Consider the following 25,167-nt stretch of genomic DNA (forward strand, 5'->3'; position numbering starts at 1 on the left):
AGAAATTTACAAAAAATTACTTCATATAGAGCAAGCACAGATTGAGACTGATCAGTTGCAAGACTTCAACAACAGCATTTGGTAGATTACACTTGGAGAACCCAGCCAGACCCTGAGATCTTGGCCTGCTCTTGCCAGTCCTAAGCAAGAATCCAGGCTCTGTTCCTCCCAAGAGTGGCTTTGACTGAATGGAAAGAATGTATATTCTTCCTCAAAAAGGGACTTGAGACTGGAAAAAAGTACATGCAAGAGATAAGCACTAATACATGCCATAGAAGGTTGGATTCAGAAGAGAAAGAAGTAAAAAGAGGAGCAAGAAGCCCCCAGAAATGGTGTGATTTTGCAAATCTGCTCTTTGTTTGCAGATTTCGCAAATCTGCAACATCTCCCTGCACGCCCCTACCCGGAGCATCCATCACTGGAGAGCACCGCACACCCTGTCTGGGCTTGCAGAAGCAAGGCAGGCAGAGAAGGACACTGAAACCTGTGTGTACCCCATATCAAAACTCTCCAGCTTTTTCTAGCCTTTGCAAAAACAACACACCTGGTTACAAGTGACAAGGCAGTTGAAGCCAGGAGATAGAAAGCCTATCACATAGTGATGATGGCAGATGTATTGCTTGTTATCCCTTCACCCAGGCTGACCCACTACCTACACTGACAGTTTATGCAATAAAATGCTGGGAAGAAGCAAAGACAGGTAGGTTCTGTGCATCAGAATACAGACGGTACAAACTGACATTCCTCCTTGTAAAGCCCAGATCTTTGCGCGTCCACAAGTTTTTGTGGGAAGAGAGACAAAATACTTGCCTTTTAGAAAAGATTTAGCATTGATGTGTATTTTCATTCAGGGGTAAGACAAATAAAATATCGTGTTAGCAGTAATAGAACAGCATGTCAGATAAGATTCCAATCATCCCATAAGAGCATCTCCTCCTTTTCAGAATTATATGCCCTACTTCCGAGGTATATCATGGTGCCGAGTAGGCAGTTGATCTTCATCCTATGCAGTGTACTTACTGAATTTACGGTTGTGTTGTAAAGGGGCATGAAAGATCTTGTCACATCCTGCAGAGAAATTAGAAAAGAAGAAGAATAAAAACAATATCACACTTTCTGCAACTGGTAGGTGCCCTATGCAGCTGAAGAGGGAATGGAGAGGGATATTTCTGCAGTGTCTGGAGGTGATGGCATGAGAATATACCAACATGATTTGAACAGTAAACACGACAGTTATTCAAGAGGGGAAAAAAAAAAATAAAAGCATGCAAGGCTATTTAAGAGTGCAGTACGAAGAAACATAAACTGGTTTGCTTGAATTGCTTATACCATACAGAGCCTCACCATGCAATAGATTTACACTGCCAACTCCCCACTGAGAGGGCAAAGCTTTTCTATTACCACTATTGGCTGAGGGACAAACAAAGCCGAAGTACAGGGTAGCTTGTAAGATAGCAAGGACTTGCACCTGCAGCCTTTGAGCTGCAAACTAATCACATGTTCCTGCTCTTGTTGATTCAAGGACAGCTGAAAAGATAGAAAGATATTAACCTTTTCCTGGCTAAATTATTTCTACGCACAGAAGGAAAGCTGCCTGCCTGTCTGGGATGCAAATTAGCATTCTGGGAGGCATAGAGAAAGTTAAAAACTACTTCTCTTTCTGGTATAGCCATGCTGCCAGAACTAGTACTGAGTCCGTTACACAGCGAACACTGCAGCAACTGCAGATGACTGGAGGGATTTGTGCAGTGGCAGTGTTGGGAAGGGAAGCTCAGTTTTGGGGGCAGAAATGAGGACAAGCAGCACAGGAACCTCTCCTCTAATCCAGGAGCAACTAGCAAGTCCATATGCAGCAGCTCTGCTGAACCCCAGTCAGAGCCATAAAAACATTGGAATTAAATAAAAATTGAGTGAAAGAGCAAAGCTGCTAAGGTCTCTTTGAACTGATGTGGAGGGTGATAGAAGGCTGAAAGGAAGTGTCACTGTACATCCCCAGACAGGTAGTACAATGAGCCAGCACAAAGCTGGCTTTTTCTGACCGCAAAAAGTTCTTCTGCTGTGCCCTGAATAGGGCCTGGTTATTTCAGGTCAGGGAGGTTAATACAGTGAAAGTATGCAGGAAGTCTGGATACTGCAGGTTATGGAGAAGGAAGGCTGAGAACATAAGCAGGTTATGAGAGGATTCACACTTCAGTCTTAGCTCAGTCTAAGTCCTGTGGTCTGGAAACAGGACACTTTGCTGGATATGAAGGATCATACTACTTACTGAACAATCCAGAATTCATCTTCCCATTCCTAACTGCAGTCAGAGGCTTGTTTGGAACTGTGGCCTTTGTAGGCAAGCTGTGGACATTGAACTGGAAGTGTAACCTTTGAACAACCTACCTTAGGGACTGCAAGTGTTGGGAAATGACTCTGAGCGTGCACAGTTAACAATCAGTCACCAAGTGAGGAGGATTTCTTTCAGGCTCCTCAGAGACCCAGGTATGGCTACACCCATGTTGCCATCTGGGAATGAAATTCTACAGAGGCATTCTTACTCAACTTTTCTATTGTGCATTCTTCAAACTTCCTCATTGAAACACACCTTTCTGCACAGCTGATCTGTTAATGTTTGAGCTTGGATGTTCACACCTATCTCTAACCAAGAAGGAAATAAATTTACAGCTTCAGAGAAATGATATACTCTTAATGGACTTTATTTCAGGACTGTGCATGCAGGTTAGATTAAAGTCTGAGCAGAAGGGGCCACGTAAATAATGCATCTATATACATTCACCTTTCTGTGCTCAAGGTATTTGTGAAATTGACTGTTGACAAATTTATATTCCCAGCCAGAAACAGGTATGTCTGTAACTTGCAATAAAACAATCACTACCAATCAGGTTAAGTAGAAATGTTTTTCCTAGTCCTTTCCTAGTCCATTGATCCTATGATCCTTTCCTAATCATAGCTTTAGACTAGGAATACATACTTAGTTTCTACCACTAGAGGACAGAAAACACACAGCTCTTATTTAAAGTAATAACCTGGTCCTACATTTACATTTTTAACTGATAACTTATGCATTTGTGTTCTTCACTGAGCTTCTTTTATGTACAAAATGCAAGATTCAGGATATCTTACTAAGACTATCATATTTAGAAGCTGAATTCTCTAACTAAGCAAATACAAGAAACTGTAGCAAGATACTGATAACAAGGCTGTTTCTCTTATTATGTACAATAGTTTAAAGCCACTGTCTCAAGTCACTTGCAAAAATGGATAAATATGCAAATTGGTACAGTAGCCACATCAGGAGAGACAAGGATGTCATTTACATGTAAATTACTATTGACTTCCAATATATTTACTTCAGAATGGAAAGGACGCTTCCAGACCTCCTGACTGAAACTCCCTCCCACCCTGCTCTGAAATTTTGATGCCCAAAGTGAATATAATTTGGCATTGTGTTATCTTTATTTGCAGACACATCCCTACAGTGCCCCTGCTTTTGTTCACAGATTGTCCAGATTATTCAGTGTGATATTTACCAGGCTCTGAGCAGCAGTGACCCTGGCAGCAGTCAAGTACATTTCCCAGCAGCATTAACTACAGTAGCTACTGTCTACCAAGAACACATTTTGGGTAAGAGAAAGCCTTATACTGCAGTTGAAGTAAAAACAAACAAACAAACAAAAGCAAACAAACAAAAAAAAACCCATGCTGCAACTTCTCCAGCTCCCTTTTCCCCACTCAGTAACATGCAGCAGCCTGCAAGACTGGAAGCTGAAGAGACAGAGAACTTCTCACCAAATGGAGCAGCAAGGAGATGGAGGAATGCAGCTAACTCACAAGTCCAGAAATCAAATGCTCTGGATTTACATTACAGATTTAACAGACACTTCCATCCCTTCAGCATCAACTCTCCAACATATGGAAATAACTCCCTCCCAGTTGTTCCCATACCAGCTCAAACCGTGAATGCTTGCAGCCATAGACCACGTCCTCTCCTGTGTTTATACAAGCATCAGCTCTATTGTGATTATTTCAGCAGATCCCACAGGAACCCACTCCACAGGACAGGAAATTTCCTCAAGAAAGGACTACTGATTGATTCTATTTTGCTCCAACTGCCCCAAAACCAAGTGATATCTCCTGGACAGAAAAGCTCTGATAGACACTAAAATCTAAGCAGGTACTTGAAACTATTGGTTGCACTACAAGGAAAAGCAAAGACAACAAGAGTGCCAGCTGAGTTGGTTGGAGCAAGGAACTGGAGGGCTAAATACTCCCAAGGATCATTACATCAAACACCCAAATGCTCCCACAGCCTCAGCCTCTCTGACCTCTCCCCTAGGTTCCATCGAAATATGACTCTACTGAGATAGGACGGCTCCACTCACCATTTTGCTCTCCTCCACCAGAAATCCTTCCACACATTAACAGCTGACTGTCTGACTCCAGGCTCAGAGTTCTGTTTAGAATGAGATTCTCTTCCTGCTGAAAAAAATAACAAAACCAAAACACAAGAAACTGGAGACCTGTAAAGAGGAAGAAGACAAGGGCATTTCTGTCAGGGTGAGTCAGACAGTCTGACTGGATCCCAGCACACCTGATAAAGCAGCTCCTCTGTCAGAGGCAGAGTGGCTGGCACGTGGCTTCAGGGCACTGAGGACTACAGCTCTTTTTTTTTTTAAATCTGCCTCATAGCGTAAAAAAAAACAAACAAACCACACAACAACAAAACTGTTTATGGCTGTGAGGGTGTACCAGCTTGAGGGGAATTCTACTTTTGTTTTCTAAGGCTAACACTTTGTCTGCTAGAGAAAAATTATGGGAAATGCCAGAACAAAGTGGAGGACTCCTGCTGGCTTGTTTCATGCCTGATGCTGAGATCAATGGGCCTGTGTGCTCCTAAGCATCTTTCTTTGTCTTGACTGGTGTACCACTGACTACTTATGTTTATGAAGGATGAAGAATCTCCTAGCAGACAACAGATATCCCCTTCAGCATCTCACAGATGGTGACTGGATGGTCTTCGGGCACTTTCTAGAAAATTAAATCCTGATTCTAGAAATAAGAAACATCACATAGCACCGGTGGCTGGCAATCAAAGTTGAAAGAGAAATTAAAGTACTACTTGAAGAGAAAGAAATATATAAGCCTGTGAAAGATCATGAAACAGGCTTTCAGCATGCAGATAAATCATGAAAACAGTGATAGCATATCTTGCTGCAGCTGCACACATCAGTGTTTCTCAAACAGCTGTCACATTAATTTATATTCCATCTTCTATATCACCTCCTATTTCCCACTGGTTTCTACTTGGGCTGCATCACTTTGGACCATAATTCTCAGCATGACTGGATCCTCACTGGCCCTCATTTTGGTAATCGTGTCCATCAGTGACCTGACTGACAGTACCCTGGCACATTCCAGAATCAAACTCTGCAGTCATATCCTGGTGCAGCAGTATGAAGACATTTATTCTTTGTCTCTGTTGTTGCTCGGCCTTTAGGAGCAGCATTGGGGAAATTCAGACACCATGAAGTTTGAGTGGCTGCGACACACACCACAGGAAATGCTCAGGGACATGAATGAATAGTGGATGGATGGGGAAAACACAGAAATGATCCTTAGCAAGCAGAATATGTATCAGGCAGAGGACAGAAAGAGGAAGAAAAACATTTTTAATGCTGCCTGTGTACTGAACATTTTGCTGCTACAGTGGGAGTATAGATCACAAGGCTGCAGTAAAGATGTGTTAAGAAATTCCTTCCCCTTGAGGAAGTGGTGGATGCATGTATACAATTGAATATACAACTGAATCCAGCCTTTAATAAAAGCAGAGACTCATTCAGCACATAGGTACATTTTGATTGCCCCCACACCCTCCTCTCCTTCCCACCTATAATATTAATTTTGTTAGTGAAATGTAAAACCACATGAAGACTGGAATACACGTACACACCTTAGAGGGTCTCACATTTTCTTTTTCACTTAAGAAACTTATAGACAATTATTGACTGTTACCACCCAGTCAGTACAACAGAAATATTCTACACAGATCATCAGTTGAAATGTACAGTACAACAGTTGTGAGTACACTGTCACAAAAGACACCTGCTTGAATGCTAACAAATGCAGTAGATCCATCAAACCACATTGCAAGCATCTGCAACAAACCAGAACACCAAATACAAAGTCTGAGGAACATAAGAAATTATCAGAACATAGAGCACAGATGGTAAAGTACACAGGAAGCTTCTATAGTAACTTCTCTCCCATTAGAGAGCCAGGAAATCTGAACTGCTGCTTGCCACCTATTACTTTCCTTCTACTTCGCAGGGATCAGTGTCAAGCTTTTATTTCCAGACTTGAGCCACTGCAATTTCGCTTGAATGGGATCAAGGAAGAGAAGGAAAGAGAAGGAAAAAAAGCAGACCACAGCTAACAGACCTCACTTCCTCAGACCTGTATGGTCAAACAGCTTGAAATTAAAGGCCTTGCCTGTAAAAAGGCCTCAAAAATTAGAAAGAGAAGAAAGAACGGAGCTAGAAAAACAAACAGAAATAACATTGTTTTATACAGCCTGCAATAAAGCTATAGTTCATGGCACAGTATTGTTCACATGACACTTATTAAGGCTTTGACTACTGGTCTTTTACATGCACATTTTATATACATATAATAGCGTTTATAAATTATTTTATTTTTCTTGTTCTAAGCAAGAAAATATTTTCATGCATTTGCTTCTTCCAGTATTCACAATACTTGGACCATATTCTGTTCAAGGACTTCTGGAGAAGGCTGAGTCTGTTTATTATCCACCTGGAAATGGCCTCATCTCCAGAAAAGTCATTTGTGCCTGACAGTGTTGCTGACCCAACATTTCTCCACAGTCATGCACTCAACGAGCAGGTGTCACCCCAGAGCCTGACAGTACACTGGTTATGTAAACATAGTAATCCTTGGATTATAAATACTTTATTAAAGCTAATGTACCTCACCTTCTAGCTCATTACTGCCCATGAGTGCCATAATGACATGATCTAGTTCTGAATGATTTTCTTCTTCTTTTATTCCCCTCCCTTATCAGTAGCTCAATTACAGTACTTCTCCCACAAGGCGCAGTTTTCCCTACTTTCCCTCAAATAAGTGCCAAGCTATCTGTTAATTCTGCAATGGTTCAATAGCTTCCATGTGCATAAATAACTGCAACGCAGAGCAGCTCTCAGCCTTATAGCTCAAGGTGCTTAAGTCAACATCCCGTATGCACAGCAGGGTTATAGAACTTCTATGAAGCTAATAGACTGCATCATGGGCCAGCAAAGAATGAAGGAACACAAACCAGCAGAACTCTCCCATTCCTTGTCCTATGCCTGGGGCATGCATTTGTTTGACAGGTTCCCAGAGCTCACCAGAGCTGACCTGTAGCACAGCTTCTGTTCTTTGTCTCAGGAACAACCACAAAAATCTGCTAAGGTATTCTGACCATCGGTGCGTCCTTCTGTGAGATGCTCCAGCTAGCTGATGCTGTAAGAGCACCCCTAGGTAGCGGTGGGGAGTTCTGGGGAGAGCATCATAGATAGTTATGAAAATGAAAGGCTCACAAAGATGTGGTACTCAAGAGCAATGGAAACATGGAAAGGAAAAATCATAAAATGACCGAGAAAGCAAACATGGGTAGAGTTGGGAGAGACTTCTTATTAAAGATGAAGCCCAGACTGCTGCTATAGCCCTCTGAGCTGCCTTGCCTGACAGTGTAACTGGAGCAGACTGTAAGTGTTCCACCTGCAAAGTTCTGCCACCATTATACATTCATGCTCTGCCTCCTATCAAAACACATCCCTGTCAGACACAAGCTTTCCCTTGGCCACTGCGTCAAAGTACTTCCACTCAATGTGTAGTGTGATAATTACTGCAGATCAGGCACTGATCACTACTTGTTCACTGTGGTCCAAGTAGATAGCAGCTAACTAAGGAGATCATTCCCATGCCCCCAACTACTTCTCAAATCACAAAAACCAAGACACTAAATAGGTGGGACGGAAGGAGTCATGGAATCTGGAGTCCCAGCTGCGTAGTTGTTCTCATATTGCACTGAGTAACGTGGGCTAGCAGAGGAGAGTAGACAGTCCATAATGTCCGCTGAGAAAACCCTACTGGGTGGCTGCCCACATCATCTGCTTCAGAAAATGCATTCAGACAGCTCATACAGGATGCTTAGGAAATATAATCTAGAGACAGGGTATTCAATAGAGTAAGACCTTCCTCAGTTTAAGCTCAGTCTTCATTCAACCGTACAGGAAGCTATGCAAAACACAACATTTATGCCCTGACAGGTATGATTAGAAGACAATTTTTGGTCCTAGGTATGTTAACAAGAGAGAGTCACACTAATCATTTCAGAGGCAAACCCTTGTGACTGGATTTAGTTTTAGTTACAGAAAATACTGTACACTGCTTTTGGCCAGATGCACAGAGGCTTAAAAAAGTCAAAAATCACAGCTAAACATCTCGATCTTCAGGTAAGGAACATCTGTGAGGAGCAGTCAGATTATTTTCTCATATGCAATGCATCCTGAAATTTGGTACTTATGTATCGGGCGTGAAACCCTTTCTTGTTAATGGTGTCGTCTGTGTGGAAACGAATCATGATGGAATCTCCTGCAGAGTAGATTTCTTCCAGAGGCTGCAGAAAAGGAAAGAACACAGCACAAAGTGGTCAAGTCCGCATGCTAAGTAATCATCCACGCTGTGGTGCCGGAGTTTAAGCTCACAGTGAATAGGCTAGGTAATATGAATATTCAGTTCTCAGTACCGCCTGCCCTGACTTTGAGCATATTCTTCTTGCTCTTTGCATGCTTGCCTTTCATATCTGAAGACTGATGCCAGTCCACTCTACAATTCCAGTTCTTCCACTTGTTTTTGATTGGTCACAGGACTCCCTGGATATTCTTGTTCCAGTCCTTTGAGTACGTTCTGATTTGTGCTAATCTTTTCAGGAAATGATGCAGTTCAAATTGAACCTTGTTCAGCAGTTGAGTCCCTCCCATGCATCGTGCAAGCAAAGCTCTGGTTGCTTTCCTCACCGCTGTGACTTGCTACAACCTCTGTGTTTCTCCTGAAACTTTCCCTACCATTCTCAATTTGTCAGCATGCAGATAGGTGATTACGACCCCATTGTTCTTAACTTCTTCACACCAATCTGCTATACCTTGGTCTGTTTTCCAGACCATTTCCCCAGTTTGCATAGACTGTCCTGACACATGCTACCTGGCTGTTTCTCTTTAAATCCAATAAGCACTTTCTTCATTTCATTGCTCAAGTCTCAGGAAACTCAAACATAGAACATCTGGCTTTAAATATCACACACTACTGCTCATACTAACAGAGTCACATCTGTTAATCAGGACTTAGATAACAATTTAGGAGACAACACACCATCCTGGAGTCAACTAACAGCTTCACCCTTCATTCTCTCCTGACCATGACTGGAAATGTGACTTGGCTTCAGGAAGGAAGTAACTAAGGATTAAACCAGATTTTGGAAGCAGTTTCTCATATTCACACAGTCATTTTGCAGCTGGGCTAGGGCACAGCAGTGCAGCAGTCCCATGTTGATGCATAAAGCCCTGGGCTGAAAACAGAAAGTCAGCTAGGAAAGTCAGTTGTTTTTTAGACCAATTTAGCCTATTAGATAAGACGACTGATCTCTAGCAACATGGGAAGCAGCAAGACTCAGATGCACAAGGCATTCTCATCAACAATTTGTGACAGATATTCCTCTCCAAAAAACGAGAGTACCCTTCTTTCCCACCTCCAGATAACCCTGTGAAATCCTTGCCACCACAGCTTACCCCAGAGCCACAGAAGCGTCCGAGGCGGGGTGCAGTGCTGTCGTAACCGTCGTAGATCTCCATGTAGTCGTATCCACAGTCAGCCTCCTCCTCGATCTCAAATGTCTGGAATATCAGCTCCACCCCATAACCATCTTCTGCTACAATCACCCAGTCGCAGTTGGCTTGACCTGGGTAGTTGTTGTCCCCAAACTGAGCATGGGAATACAGCTCCTTAGTTTGTACTTCAGCCTTTAAGAGCCCACCACACACTGAAGGAAGAAAAGGGCACAAAACACAGTCTCCTCAAAGGCCCTACCTCACAAAAGATTTGCCATTCCCACTTTTGGGCTGTCTGTGGGAAAAGACGACCTTCAGTTTGAAGTACATATAACAGCAGGGAAGGTTACTAACCACTGCATCTAACTAGCATAAGAGTGAATTCTTCAGTCATCCATGAATCCAGTGACCCACATAGTGTAGAAAAGCCTGGTTCTTTTGGTACAAAACATGGAGAGAAAGAAGTGACCAGTTAATATTGGCCAGAAGAAAATATATTATTTTGTAGAACAGCAATGTAACGTCTTTTGTTAACATGTTCTTGTAGCTGAAATTCTGACCCCAAATATCTTGCCAGCAGTAAGCTGAAGCATATCAAAAACCTGGGCTCCAAAATAATCTGCCCACACATTGCACCTAAGATAGCTCAGTACATGTACTTTGGTGGTTTTTCTGCAGCTAATGAGGAATAAGTAGTGCTGCTCAAGGTCTGCTTCATTTACAGTGGCAAAGATTTCAGAAAAGAACCTTGGTACAACACACCCACCACTGGGTTGCTACAAATATAAGACCAATCCTGCTATGTATGCTCACAGCACATCTTTGCTTCCACCATAACCAATCTAGTATGAGCTCATTGTGGTGGGCCATTATATCTGAAAGGCACCCTCCTTTTTCTGAGAACCGATGGGGAACAGGAGAGGTTGTCACTCAACCAAGCATCTCCTATTTAAACAACAGAAGGTGAGTAGGAACATCTGACATCAGTAGGCTTCTCAGCTAGCATGTACGGTATGGTGTCAACAATGGGAGATGGTTAGCACAGTTTCCAAACAGAAAAGTTTCAGGGTAAAGTCATCCGCAGAAAAGTGTATCTAAAATCTTGACTGGTAAACAATGCAGTGAGATTTAATGGCATCTCATCATACTGGTATATTTGCAGGGAATCAGCTTACCTGTGCTATGTTTTGCCTGAAAACCTTTCCTTTGCACAGAAGCATCAGAGTAAAACCTAAGGAACATCTTGTTGGTAGAAGCTACCACAGGGTCTGGTTTCTTGCTGCCACAGAAGCGGCCAAGTATAGGTGACTTGCTGTTGGGCCCATCATACATTTCCAAGTGATCATAGGCACATTCTTGGTGCTGTTCAATCTCAAACTCATTAAAAGTCTACAGTAAAAATAAAAATAAGGAAAATTAAGAAGGACGCTTATAAATCTGAGAATGCTTCTCCCCTGGCACTCCCACCCACTGGTTACTCACTACTTTCACTCGGTGGCCAGATGTTGCAGAAATATTCCAGGTGCACTCTTTCCGGCTAGGGTACTTGTCAGGCCAGTTCGGGCTGCTCATCATTCCCTCTGCACTGCTCAGTTTATGCTCACAACCAGCTTGAGAGAGACCGTAAGACAGAGGCATTAAGGAGAATCTCATACACTAATTTGCATTACTGAGATAGCCTACAGACTTCTCTCTCCCACTTGAGACCCTAGCTACAGCAAAAACATGGAAGGCTTCAGTCACAAATAATGTCTTCTAGGATTATTACCTAGTTCTGGTGGGTTTGTCCCTAAAAAGGCCTATACTTTTGGCATTCCTTGATAGAGCCAGGCTAGCTGGCTGAATTAACTGATCAGCTGGTGAAAGACAATCTTATCTTCCTGGACCTCATTAACCTCATCAGTCTCCTCACTCTCAGATGTACTCTCCTGCTCCTCCAGCTCATCCACCCTGCTTTCAGTGGCATGGGTTCTAACTCCACTACCATGTTGACTTCAGTGCTATCTCAGCCTTGAGCTGTTTTGTTTTGCTGACTTGAAAAACTGAATGACAGAACAATCAGGCAAGTAACAGAGGCTGTTCAGTGGAAGGCCTCAGCAGCGTTCACTAAGGGGTGGGCATATACCAAAAAAAGTATTTTTGGCATCAACAAAGTGTTGTACCAGCTCAGCCTCTCTCTTCTGACCCAATCCAAGCCTTAAATGAAGTGACTAGTCTGGTGGTGACATCCCATAACTACTTTCATTTCTTGCCTCCAACCTGTCCATCCCCATGGACATATAAAGGGCCAGACTGGGAAATAGGTCCAGTCAAAACCAAGTTCTTGAGCCCTCTTATTGCATTTCCTAGATAGTTCTTCAGTTACCTGGGACATTTTCAGTGTCCCAGACTGATAAGTACAAACTAGCTTCCAGTATAGGGCAGGAAACACTCTGGCTCAGATGGTGTTTGTGGGAGCTCATCTTTCCTGAACATAGGGAACAGAGGACTTACCTTCTTTACAGTCATGGTTATTTTCATGCAGCTTGAAGCCATTTCTGCACTGGCATACGTAGCTCCCAAAGGTGTTGATACATTCATGCTGGCAGCCACCATTGTCTTTGGAACATTCATCCTTGTCTGGGCAAGAGCATCAAATACTGAGTTGCCAGTGAGAAACAAACTACTGCAGTCACAAGCAGTGAGTCCTATATCCAAACTGATACCACCACACACCTCCAGCTTCTATTGCTGGATTAGTCCAATTCCTTTTTAGTCCAGATACCATTTTCTGCAATTGTCTTTCATTCCATAAGATGTACCACGAAAGTGCTTTATTATATAATGCAAGTTTTGAACAACTGAAGACTCCTTGTCTAAAAGAAATCTATAGCAATGCCTTATTATTTTAAAATACAGTCCAGGAAAAGAATCACACCGATTCACCAGTATAAGCAAAAAATCTGCTTGACAATCTTATATTTTCAAATTCATATATGCTCTTATAAGCCTCTGTCTGTAAATTGCTCTGACCAAGAAAGGCATCTGAGATAGGAGCTATACTCTGAAGCTGAAATATGCCCTAAATATTCACTCCTGTGTATCCAGTACCGTGCTAAGGCTACAGACAGCCTGCCTCTTTCATCTTTACCGGACAAGTGACCCATGCAGGGTTCAGAGAAAAGGGAAAATAAAAGATACTTCTGTCCCACCTTTCTCTTAAGAAAATCCAAGAGATTCACCTCAGAAAAACTCAAGGTCACAGTACAAGCAATGAAAGGATCCAGAAGAAAAAGTGGAAGACATTTGTTTTTAGTGCCCTCTCATTATATAGAGTTCATGTGACAAACTGTTCCAACTGAAGAAAAAACAAACAAACAAACATGGAATTTACCTGCCACTATTGCTCTTCACAGACATTCCTAAATCTCAATGTTCTGAATTCTGCTCCCAGTTTCCAGTCCAAATTAATTTATAAGCAGCTTATTTCCAATTTTTCTTCTGACCACTGTGGACCTCATTATGCTCACCTGTTTCCTCACTCCCTAACACAGTTCTAGATAAAACGTATGCCATTTTATCTTTCCTTCCTTGTTGAATTTAATAAACCACACCTCAGCCCCGATTCCACTATGCAACAATCTAACACAAGGTCATTTTGCTTGATCATTCTCTTTGAAAATATTAATACTCTTCAGCCTCCATTGAAAACAGAGCATGGATTTAAGTGCTCACTTTCATATAATGCACAGTTATCCTCCAAAGTCAGCAAGGAAACAGAAACCAAGAGATACAAAGAATTCAGAACTTCCTCAGGTATGTACAGTGCTGATGGGGAGGATCACTATATAGAAGATTTCTAAAAATGTTCTAACTCTCCTAGTTTTAGAGGAAAAAGCTATTATTGACTCCAGGGACAGAAAGAAGTTCTAGGACCAAGCTCCCCATTGCTTTCCATTGTGCAGGGACTGGAGGCACTGATGAAATCTGTGCACTTCACTGATATCATATTGTGAAACTGGACCATACACTGCACTGAGAAAACAAGATGAAAGATGACAACACAGAGCAACCGTTCTTTTTAGATGCATCTATGTCAAACTCTCCCTAATTAGAGGAGGTTAAAGACAATTCACCAAAAATGAGGAGGTTAAATCAGAGGAGACCAACTACATACCAGAGAAGAAGTGGATTTTGAATCCTTTCTTAGATACTGTGTTGTCTGATTTGAACTCCAGTCTCATGTTGTTGCCATATGATGTGATTACTTCGGGTTTCTCTGAGCCACAGAATTTGCCATGCAGCTTGGAGTCAGTAGCCAACCCACTACGAACCTCAACAAAGTCGTATTTACAGACCTGCCAACAGCGGAGGCAGTGGATTTAGAGCAGACCATTCCAGAGAGGGGACAGAGACTTGACTGATAGGGAAAGGAAACACCAATATACTCCCAATTTCTTCAGATTCTCTCTTGTGAAAGTACTCATCCCCTTTCCTTGCTATTCTAGACTTGCAGTATCTGTGCTTTTATCAGAATAGCAGCATTTCCATGTAATTTATCCAAAATGACTCCCACCTTATCCAAGTGCGTGACAGCACTGAAGGAACTTCAGCAGCCAGCTGAATTAAGGAGGAGCTGTTTACAATGAAGGAAGTGAAATGCTTCGTTTAAAATCCATCCTGTCTTTGGCAGGGCAGAGAACAGACTCTTATCCTGTCTATTTTCTTTACCCTTGAGGAACTCTACTTCTATGTTCATTTCCAATTGTCTTCCTACAAAGGCAGCCCTGGGGAAGCATAGGATGGGACACCTATTAGGGATGGAGAACACCTACAGTTTTGCAAAGCTAGTAGAGAAAAGATGCCCATTTGTAACAGAACAGCTTGAATCCTTCTCTCCATAGAGAAGATGAACAGTCATTGCCATTAGCTTATTATATCAAGGGTGAGGAAACAACCAGGAGCTCCACCAGCAAGACAGTCTCCTCATCCTTGTACCCAAAGGATTTTGGTACAGAACTCCAAATTAGCCAATAATCACACAGATGCAGGGACTGGTTACGTACATCATTGCCTTCTAGATCAAACACTTCAAACTGCAGAGAGATCCGGTACTGGGCTGGAGCTACCACCTGCCAGATGCAGTTTTTGTTAGTAGGATATTCCTTTGGCCATCCAGGGCTAGTAATGGTCCCATTGAGCTTGGTGATGAAGCCCCCACAGGCAGCTGTAAATAAATGCAATAAATGAAATAAAGGCAATAAATGAACACAAGTTTTACTGGGTTCTCTTCAGATACAGAAATTCATCACCCTGTTACCTGGGAAATAAATCAGACCCTGGCTGATGGCACACTTCAAATTGCAGCCTCTAAGGCTGGTTTAAAATGCAGCAGGAATTGCAGAGAAGACAGTAAATTCACCTGCTATAAATCACCAGTGAAACGCAGCCAGGCTACAAACCCCAGAAGCCACTTAAACTGCCAAAGATTGATCTCAATTCTACTCTACAGCCTTAGGGTTAGAACTATGGTCCTGTTGACTTAATATGCACAATACAGTTGTAAATGTCAGCTTGGTAAATTCACCCACACTCAGTTTATTAACCTTATAATTTCAAATTTAACATGTAGACTGCACTTTCACTGGGGAAAATGCAAAGCAAAGCCAGAGACTTAGCTTTACTTCCTCGTTTCCTTTAAAAATTCAGGACATCTCAACTCCACTCTTTTGAGAGAAGACATGGCTTTTATCTTAGAGGAATCAACCTTGGTTTGCTCTTCTGGTGCAAGATTCTACTTGCAACAAAACATTTTTTTCTTGCTATTTCTTTAGAATAATGAGACCCTGCCAGAACATCAAAATCCACAAGGGACAGCTTCAATGCAAAGAAGTGCAACAAGTGTGTTTATTAACTTAAGTGTTTTATAGACTTGTTACAGCAGAGTTAAACAAAACCAAGTGTTTTGTTGAACCTAATAAAACAAACAAGAAGTGCACAAAGCTTGGATTTTCACCCAAACTTCCCAACCCATTTACTTATTACGTTTAGCATTTCACTAGTTTTAGCTGAGACAGAACTTCATCTGAGGGACAACACAGCATTGCATTCCACTCCAGAGTGAGCTCAGCTGTCTGGGACGGGGCAGGCTATTTGCCCACACAGAATACCGACAGAAACAATTTCTGTTGAAGAAGTGCTTTTTTCCCCCCATAACTGGAAATTAGAATTGACTCCTCAGCACAGACAATGCCTGTTTTGCATGCAAAACATTGATATCAGTCTACAATAGAAATATCTTATTACAAAATAAGCCTTGGATTGAAATTCTCCTGGGCCACTATCAGGTTCCAACATTCCTCCTGCCACCACTGCAAAATGTGGTTTGAACAGGCATCCCTGGCCACAACAGCTTTTAAAGGTGTTTCGCAGTAGAGAATAAAGATGCCTTCTGTCTTTCCCCCAAACTTGATTTTCAATTGAACATGTTGACAATTTACAGGGAGGTGACGGGGGAACAGATAAAAAGAAATGAACGTGGAGAAGAAAGGAGTATTGTCTCCAAGCCTATTCAATTCCACTGTTAGTTGCAGTACCAACCCGATAGGTAGATGCCTCAGTCTGTACATTACCCACCTTCACAGCTCTTTTTATCAGCTGTCAACTCATAGCCAGGCTCACAGGTGCATTTGTAGCTGCCCAGTGTGTTCTCACAGTGTTGCTCACATCCACCATTGTCTGGCTGAGAACATTCATCCATTTCTGTCAAGAGGAAACCAGAACAAGTCGCACTTTCCCAATCAGCCAAATCCCCTCACATTCCTCAGGCAATGTGTGCTCTAAGAGGATTAGAGCTCTGGTTGACAAGCAGAGCATGCAGAGCAGGTACAGCAGCAGACCTCAAAATACAAGAGAACTCCTTACTATCAAAAACTCAAATGCTTACTATTGCAATTACTAGTCACAAGAACCAAGAGTGCTTTTTCTAGACAGAAGCAAAAAAAAAAAAAGTCCCTTGTAAAGACTTCGCTTTATTACATTTTCATTTGCCAATTGGTTTTGGGTTTGTTTGCTTTGTTTTGATTCCTCATGCTCAAGTGATGTGAACTACCAGAAACCAGCCCATTATGGTGCCCACATGCATGGAGCTGTGGGAGGCCATACTATACTGAATGGGGTGCAGCAACATAGTTGGGAGTGCATGAAATAATTGTTCATTTTCAGGAACACAGTTTGTATCCCAGATTTTGTAGTCAGGTTCTCAATCTCAACAACCTGAGCTGACAATTTAATATACAGATGGCCAGATTTACTCTTCTCACTCAGATCCCTGATTCCACGTACAGCCCTTAATAGAACATATTACTAACATTCTTATGGTAGTGCTAGTCACTGGAAGGCATTCCTGGCACAATCAGCCTGAACTTCTGAAAGAAGCCAACGTGAGGAAGAAGTACTCTTTGTACTCACTTCCTCTCCAAAAGTTTTCTTTTGGGGGGTAGAACTTAAATAGAGAGGTTTCTGGTTGTAGTTTTTTTGTTTGTTTTTTATAACACTCTTTGTACAGCAGTATACCTTCTTTGAAAATATCAGTATCCCTGGTGTAGATAAATGGGGTTCACAATCCATCTCGCTGTGAAACCAAAGGTGTTATTGTCTGCACTAGTAACGGCACGTAAAATCTAATATTTTTTTAATGTAGATTCTGCCTTAACCGGTAAGGTACTGTTCATGACTCAGCAACAAGCTCTTCTACAGTTTTAAAGTAAAACATGTATAGACTCAATATTGGCAGACAAGCCTAACAGTCTTTTTTTTTTTTTTTAGTTATACAATGGTAACTTCACTTTGTCAGTAAGTGATTGGATAAGCAATTCCTAAGTTTGACCTTGAGAGGTACCAGATTGCATACCTTTGAAGAAATTTGCTGCAAAGCCTGCTTTACTAATGGTTGCATCAGATGCAAACTTCATCCATATTTTATTGGAACTGGATTTAATATCTTCTGGCTTCTCGTAGCCACAGAACTGTCCAATCAGTGGGCTGTTTTCTGTGAGGCCATCTCGGATCTCCAGGTAGTCATAAGAACATGCATCATGCCACTCAATCTGCAAATGGAAAAGGGTGGGCCTGTAAATCATCAGAAGCACTCTGAACCAGGCTAGCTACCCAGTTACTCTTTGGCCAGCAATCAGCTTCAAAAGGAGCATCCTAAGAAACTGGTCACAACTACCTGCTTGCTTCATTGCTGCTGTCACTCCTGCAGCGGAAATCACATTCAAACATGTGCAGATCTCAGTTTATTTCTATTTCATGGCTACTTTCCAATGAAACTTAGTCTCAGATTTTTCCATGATAAATTGCTTTTCTATGAGAAGCTAGAAGCATAGGCTCAAGAAATAGCCTTGGGTTTGCTGTCAGGAAAGTAATGGTACCTGCCCTTTCCTGGACAAGTGCAATAAGTGTGCACACGCCAGAGGAATCAATTAGCTAGGTAGAATTTATGTAAAAACCGAGGTCCTATCAGCTTTTGTCTGTGACTTATACAATATGTCACTGGGCACCTATCTAAGAGTGAATGCCATCCTATAGCCAGTAGAAAACTTTCAGAACTTCTCATGATCTAACATCTGAAAATGTGATACCTATTTTGAAAGCCACAAACATGCTGAAATCTGCAGAAGTACCAGCAGCACGAGCATGAAGCTGTTTGCTTGGATTGTGACCATTCAATTTTATTTGACCAGAGTGAAATCTTAAGGACTCATGAGTCCCTTGCTTAACATACACAGTTTTTTGTGCATTCTAGTTCTTCCTAATTTTTAAATTTATTGAAAATTTAAAACTTGGCTTTGAAATCTCTGAGCAAACTTCTGGTGAGGAGAGATAATGTCCTGAACTATTCTAAAAGTTTGTTTGTTTTGGACATAATTATTTACATCTTTTTCTTTTTCATTTTAAAGGATCTACAGAGCTGAAACAATACCTATTCAAGTGCTTGCAATGACATTTCTCACCTCAAATGCTTGGAATGAGATTCCTATGTGATAGCCCTCAGAAACTGTGATCTTCCAGATGCATTCTTTGGAAGGTCTGTAGTCATCTGGATAATTAGGAGACTGGATCTGGCCAGCATCTTTGCGAATTTCTCCACCACAAATAGCTTCATAAAAAACATTCAACAAAACCACGTGACTGCAAGCTTTTCCTTAGGTAAAAAACTACTCCATACATAGCCTTCTTCCCCATTCAAATCTGCATCAATAGTACTTGCTCCACAAAAACAATGCATGTCATGGAAAGTTTTCCAAAATCTAACATTTCATCTTTGATAGTGTCTCCCATCTTACTGTAACAACCTCTTTACAAGGTGAACTCACTGGGGCATAGAAATGCTGTGGATTTGCTGCGTTTCACACTCCAGGTCACCTCCACAACTGCTTAACCCTTGCAGACAGCAATAAGGACCAAGAAAAGAAGGGAAGAAAAAAAATCCAAACAAAAGTTGCAAATGTAATCCAGCCACGAGATGGCGATATTAACAAGCATGAGCTGATCTGTTCATCAAGCAACATTCAGGAGGCCATTCTGGTGCACGCATGAAGAAGTAAAAGCTCCGGAGAGACCATGTTACAGCCTTCCAGAACTCGATGGGAGCTTGTAGGCAGGAGGGGAGACTGACTTCTTACATGGTTCAATAGCAACAGGACAAGGTGGAATGGCTTTAAACAAGACAAGGGGAGATTTGGGTGAGATGAAGAAATTCTTTAGTCGGAGGGTGTTCAAGGCTAGGTTGGATGGGACCCAGGGCAGCCTGATCTGGTGTGTGGCAGCCCTGCCAATGGTGGGGATTGGAACTAGATGATATTTAACATTCTTTCCAAACTATACCATTCTGTAATTCTATGACCCTTCAAGGGAACTGCCTCCCTATCTAAGAGAAAAAAAGATTACAGGAGCAGAGAACTGACAAGTCTTATTATTTTTTAGTAGCCATAAAACAGACAGCAAACAATATTCTCTCTACCCATTGAAATAGTTCACATTAAATTTCAGTTTAACTACACAGGAAGAGTTTTACTGCTAAATGGATGAATCTGTTGACATAGCCTGAGAAATGTACAGAAATGATAAATTCTGGGCTGCCAGCAGTGTTACAGAGCAAAGCCACCAACATCTCCTCCATCTTGAATCTCTTGAAAGGATGAATGAAGACACTTTCACTACATTATCTTTATGTGATGTACCATCAGATAATTCTGTTATGTGGCTACATGCTTCTGCATCTTTCCTCTCATCTATTTAAAACTTTAGAGTCAAGAACTGGAGGAAACCAACCCAAAAGTCAGTCCTCACCCATAGAGCTCCCTGCGAAGTTTGAATGCACAAGAGTTTTACATGCGCTCTCAGAAAAGCAGTCTTAAGATCCACTTTGGCTTTTCAGTATGTGAGGGAGAAGATTTCAAAAGAAAAAAGAGGAACTAAGAGAAACACAGAACTTCTGGACAAAAATTAACAAAGTTACAAAATTCAGAGCAGCCTCCCTCAGAAAATTACATTTACTGTATAAACACAGAAGTCACAAATAATCTGAGTAAACTACATTAGAATGGAGTAAATAAATGAGATACTACATGCAGTTGAATCAGTGGAAAATTGTTATTAAAGATGATTTTTGAAAACTTTCCCATTTCAGCAAATGAAGTATTTGGAGACATGCTAACGATCTTATTACCCATCCTTTTAACAAGACAAGACTGAGCTAAGAAAAGAACTAAGAAATGGGCCATCAGTGATACAAACTGCCTTCCACCACTCGTGCTCTGTACTTGCTTTCAGGCTTAGCAACAGATTTCCTACCTTTTCAAAGGGAAATTGCTTACAGGAAAAAAATACGTAAAAAGTTGAAGCCTTGAAAATTGCTTATACTAACAGCAAGAGGGTAAATATGACTAATTAGAGGAACACAAAGTACAACTAGATGCACACTGCACTTTTGCTTGCTCTCCTCAGATTTTACATGAAGTAAGCATTGCTCATCTTTACTGGACCTGTAGGGGTCATTTATTCATTAAAAAGAAACAGGAAAAATTATCCAGAGAAACAAGTTTTTCAAACCTTGGGATGTAATTAATATTAAAAAAGTCTTTCAGTGTAATTTATCAGTATGAAACATGATATCATATTAATACACATGATGAAGAACAGAGATGTAGCTTCCCAAGAACAGTCCTACTCTTGCCTTTTTTTCCCCTTTAAAAAATTAGAACAGATATAATAGGCTATCCTCCAGTGGTAAGAACTAAGTTGACTAGTCCACAAAAGCAATAGGTCAAAATAAAATAGTCCATTAGGAACTCACTATTCTGGTTACTACAAATTCCCACAAACTACCACAAAAGGGGCGTTACAAACCACATGGTGCAGCAACAGCTGCTTCTCAGGAGAAACGTTAAAAAAAAAAATCTGGCAAGCTACTTCTGTCTCTGGGATAGCAGATCCTGCAGAAATCAGATATTTCTCCTGTGAAAAGCCCCACACAATTGTGAAATCCTCATATGCTATATTTGCACTTCCCTAGCACTCTTGCATTTTCTTTGCCTCCTTCTGTAAGTATCATTATTCTGTATACTGGACACTCAGCAATGGATTTTCAATGTCATGTTTGCTCCTGTGGCTACTGAAAGATGATGCATCATCAGGACAGTTATATTTAAACTCATGACTGATTCTTCCAAGAAAATGCCTGTTGTCCAGAGAATGTGAAGGCCCTTACATATTTTAAAATCTTTACTATCAAAAATAAGTGACGTGGAAAAGGAATGTTACTGATTTTAAGTCTCAAAGCAGCAAAGGGGAGGAGAGCCCCATGGAAGTCTTGGTGCAGCTACTTACAGAAGATGACAGATTTGGTGGCTGTTTGGGAAATAGCTTTAAGCGATCATATTCATAAGATTGAATTTGAACATGGGACCACTTCAAGAAAATGTATTGTCTGTGATAGAAAGGAAGAGATACAAAAAGATTGGATGTTTAAATCAGTGGGTAAAACAACATTTACTGTTAGAGCATTCCAAAGCAAAAGCTACTGCTAATTGCAGTCAGTGGCTTTGCACATGAATACACTTCGAGGTCAATGTAAAAAGCCCCAAGAAATACATGGAGAACAGGTCAGAACCTACCAGTATCTGAGTAATGAGCATGGGTGTTACAGACTACAGAGCTGTTCTGGAAAAGAACACTACAGACGTGCAATGCAATGGTGAAAAAAAATAGTAGTGGGAACAGCAGGTGAACTTGTAGAAAATAGGAGTGAAACTCACTTCAGTGTTGGTAACCACAGCTATTGCATTAGTGCTGAGTCAGTAATAGAAAACGAAAGGAAATAATTATTCATACTCTTATTGTGGACAACAGACATCCCAGAAGCTTTAGATTAGCCTGCACTTAACTGTTATAGGATTAAGATCAGGAATTTTCAGTTTCTGCAGTAACTATTTTTTCTAAAAGAAGCATTTGCATAATGTCCTCAACAAAACAGTTTAACCTCCAGCTAGCCCTGAAATGGTTAGGCAGTTGGACTTGCTGATTGCTGTAGGTCCCTTCTAAGTGAACTACTTTATGAGATGGACTAATGACTGGTATCATTCTCCTCTAAAACTGTCTCAGCATCCCAGTGCCATTGAAGTTTCCAAAGTACCTGGATCTGCAGAAAATCTGCCATGCCAATTTCTAATATTCTGTAAGTAAAACACACAAGAAACCAAAGAGCAGCCTCTGCATTTAAGAAACACCTACATTAAGCAATATAAAACATAAGATCTGAAACAGAACTTTGTTAAATTACTAGAAGCAACACCTGCTACACAGAGCACTGCTGCTTGCAGGGGTGGGTTAGTGCAAACAGGACTCTGGTCTATGATTGGAAGCCATTGCTCTGTGCTGCCATTCTATTCCTCAAAAGGAATTATGATAATCCAGTTAAAAGAGCCATATCTTACCTGCTGGAACAACCCACGAATTCTGCCAATCCCCATAAAAGCATGAGCAGGTGCTGTGTCTAACTAAATGCTGAAGGAGAAGTCCTACTGATCCCATAAATCCTCTGTTTTGACTGTTTTGACTGCCCCATACAATGCAACACACTACTAGCTAAAGGCTGTACCTTCATAGACCACAAAGAAGCCTTTGCCCAGGATGTTACTGCTGCTCCGGAATTCGATCCACAGCCTGCTGTCCGTGGAGATTACTGGTTCAGGGATCTTGTCACCACAAAATCTACCTAGAAGGCAGGAAAAAGATGATCAAGATTTCCAGGCAGTACAGCCACTGGTATCCTGGTAGCAAGCACCTGTGGTTCCAGGAAGCAAAGACAGTCTGTGGTTAAGGAGCAGTGTTTGTATAAGACACCTTTTCACTCCCACCACTCACGTTTCTGAATTTCTCTCTCCCCCTCATTAATGTATATTCTCTTCAATTATTAAATTGATAGAGATTTCCTTCAGCAGGGAGCAGAATTCAGTTATGACAGACACCACCTCTGTTGCCTCAGTAAATTCAAAGGGGTTTCTGTTTTCATTCACATGACTGGACAAATGAGCTGACAGAATTATCCACCATCCTTTTGGAGATGGGACATTAAGAAACTGTCCTTCCACCTACTAAGCCTCAGAAATTCTTGTACAAGTCAAATGGAAGGTGGGATGTAACCATACTAAAAAGAGGATTTTGCAGATCCCCCACAGCACCAACACAGCTCATCCTGTTGCTAGTGCTAAAAATCCCTTATCCTCTGATCTCATTCCTAGCAAACCTCCTTCTGATTAAACCTTTGCAGTCATCCAGTCTCTTTCACTCAGTAGATTTGTGACCAAGTGCCCTTTTTGCTCTCTGGTGTGTATCAGCATTGGTAAATACCTGAATCTTGCCAGCAATGGAGAATCCTGGAATGGAGCAGCTGCAGAAGGCATCTGCCTGAACAACCTCAAAAACCCTAGAACTGTTCTGGTGTTTCTCTACCTGTCCCAGACAGAGGCTCCTCAGGGTAACAGAGCAAACACTACACAGTGAGCACATGCAGCCAACATGGTTCTTTACTTCAGCTGGCACCAGCAGGGCTACGTGCTAGAGGCACTGGCATCTCATCCAACTGAATCCCCAAGGGGAATTTGACAGAAGCAGAGAGCAGTTATTCAGAAATTCAGTCGCAGCAGTGGTAACAGGGAACCTGATCCTGGCCTTATGAAACCAGAGAATTGCTTCTTTGAACATCCTCATCTGAGTGAAAACCTGGTTAATTACTTACTGACAAAATAGTACCTTAGTTCCCATTAGCAGGCTGCATTAAGTACCCTCTGCACTGAAGAAGGAAACAGATCATTTGAGTCCTGTTTACTGGCAGACAGAGAAGGCTGCTGCTTTCCTACATACAAAGGGCAGAGTTGTTGACATGAATTCTGTGCATTAAAAGCCAAGAGGCCCCCTGTGTAGTCATCTGCCTACAATCAGATGGTTGTCACTTTTGGCTCTGCTTACCCTATCTTCACCACCTGGCAGCCTCAGAATGCCCATGGCCTTCAAGGATGTGAGAGTTCTGCCCCCGTGATAGGCAGTAAAGGGAAATAAGAATGCATGGAAAGTGAGTTGTGAACTTCTGTGGCAGTTTCATCACCAAATTTTTTCCCCTCGTAGAGTCCTCATTCAGTTATTAGTCCAGATGCAAGCTCTATTTGGCAATTCTATCCTTAGCCCGTGTACCAAAGCTACCCAGCACTGTTTGGGCAGTGTGACACAGGCATACAGCAGAACAATTGTATCTCCCATCTTTGCTACCAGAAAGAATACTAACAAACAGCATCAGTGCTGCAAAAGCCTTTCCTCTAGGGTCACTGAGAAACTGCCTCCTGGATTTAGACTTGCAGTTTGACAAGGGTGTCAAGGAGAGGAAACAGATGAGGAACTAGAATGAGCAAACTCCTCAGAGTGTGATAAAGGGCCCATTCATAAAATGTTATACATTTAAAGGAAAGGTTTTCACCCTGAGAAAATATGCAGTGCACATATATTATTTTTTGTCCTCTGCAAGAAGTCCGTGCTTTCACAATTCACACTAATCCCTCTCCCCGCCCCCTGCTGAATTGCCGTCTGTTTGCCTCTGCTGAGCTAATTTCATGGGCTCGGCCCCTTGCAGGAGCCTCTTCAACCAGTGTCTCATTCCAGATGGAAACACTCACAAGTCTACCTGCATGAAGGTGACAGGGAGGTGGCTTGGCTTCTGAAATACCTTCAAATTACTGGGCAGAAA

General features: G+C 41.7%; 2 protein-coding genes and 1 pseudogene across 2 annotated transcripts in view; 1 reads left to right on the top strand and 2 right to left on the bottom strand.

Annotated features, from left to right (window-relative positions):
- ZP4 (zona pellucida glycoprotein 4) overlaps positions 1-4,460 on the bottom strand; it is a 31,765-nt gene extending 27,305 nt beyond the window's left edge. The window contains exon 1 of the mRNA XM_010714415.2: positions 4,386-4,460. Within this exon, the coding sequence (XP_010712717.1) occupies positions 4,386-4,422 (37 nt within the window). The 5' untranslated portion in view covers positions 4,423-4,460. The remainder of the gene's footprint in view (positions 1-4,385) is intronic.
- Positions 1-25,167, bottom strand: part of TLL2 (tolloid like 2) — a 79,615-nt gene that overhangs the window by 3,360 nt on the left and 51,088 nt on the right. The window contains exons 11-22 of the mRNA XM_031554573.1: positions 23,029-23,145; positions 18,881-19,026; positions 17,776-17,971; positions 16,500-16,625; positions 14,930-15,090; positions 14,041-14,221; positions 12,378-12,503; positions 11,367-11,494; positions 11,060-11,273; positions 9,846-10,096; positions 4,386-8,677; positions 1,021-1,068 (exon numbers count right to left, since the gene is read on the bottom strand). Coding sequence (XP_031410433.1) covers positions 8,543-8,677; positions 9,846-10,096; positions 11,060-11,273; positions 11,367-11,494; positions 12,378-12,503; positions 14,041-14,221; positions 14,930-15,090; positions 16,500-16,625; positions 17,776-17,971; positions 18,881-19,026; positions 23,029-23,145 — 1,781 coding nt within the window. The 3' untranslated portion in view covers positions 1,021-1,068; positions 4,386-8,542. The remainder of the gene's footprint in view (positions 1-1,020; positions 1,069-4,385; positions 8,678-9,845; positions 10,097-11,059; positions 11,274-11,366; positions 11,495-12,377; positions 12,504-14,040; positions 14,222-14,929; positions 15,091-16,499; positions 16,626-17,775; positions 17,972-18,880; positions 19,027-23,028; positions 23,146-25,167) is intronic.
- On the top strand, positions 21,726-22,610 carry LOC109368800 (annotated as a pseudogene).

This window comes from Meleagris gallopavo, chromosome 8, assembly GCF_000146605.3.
Source record: "Meleagris gallopavo isolate NT-WF06-2002-E0010 breed Aviagen turkey brand Nicholas breeding stock chromosome 8, Turkey_5.1, whole genome shotgun sequence".
In the NCBI taxonomy this organism is placed as follows: Eukaryota; Metazoa; Chordata; class Aves; order Galliformes; family Phasianidae; genus Meleagris; species Meleagris gallopavo.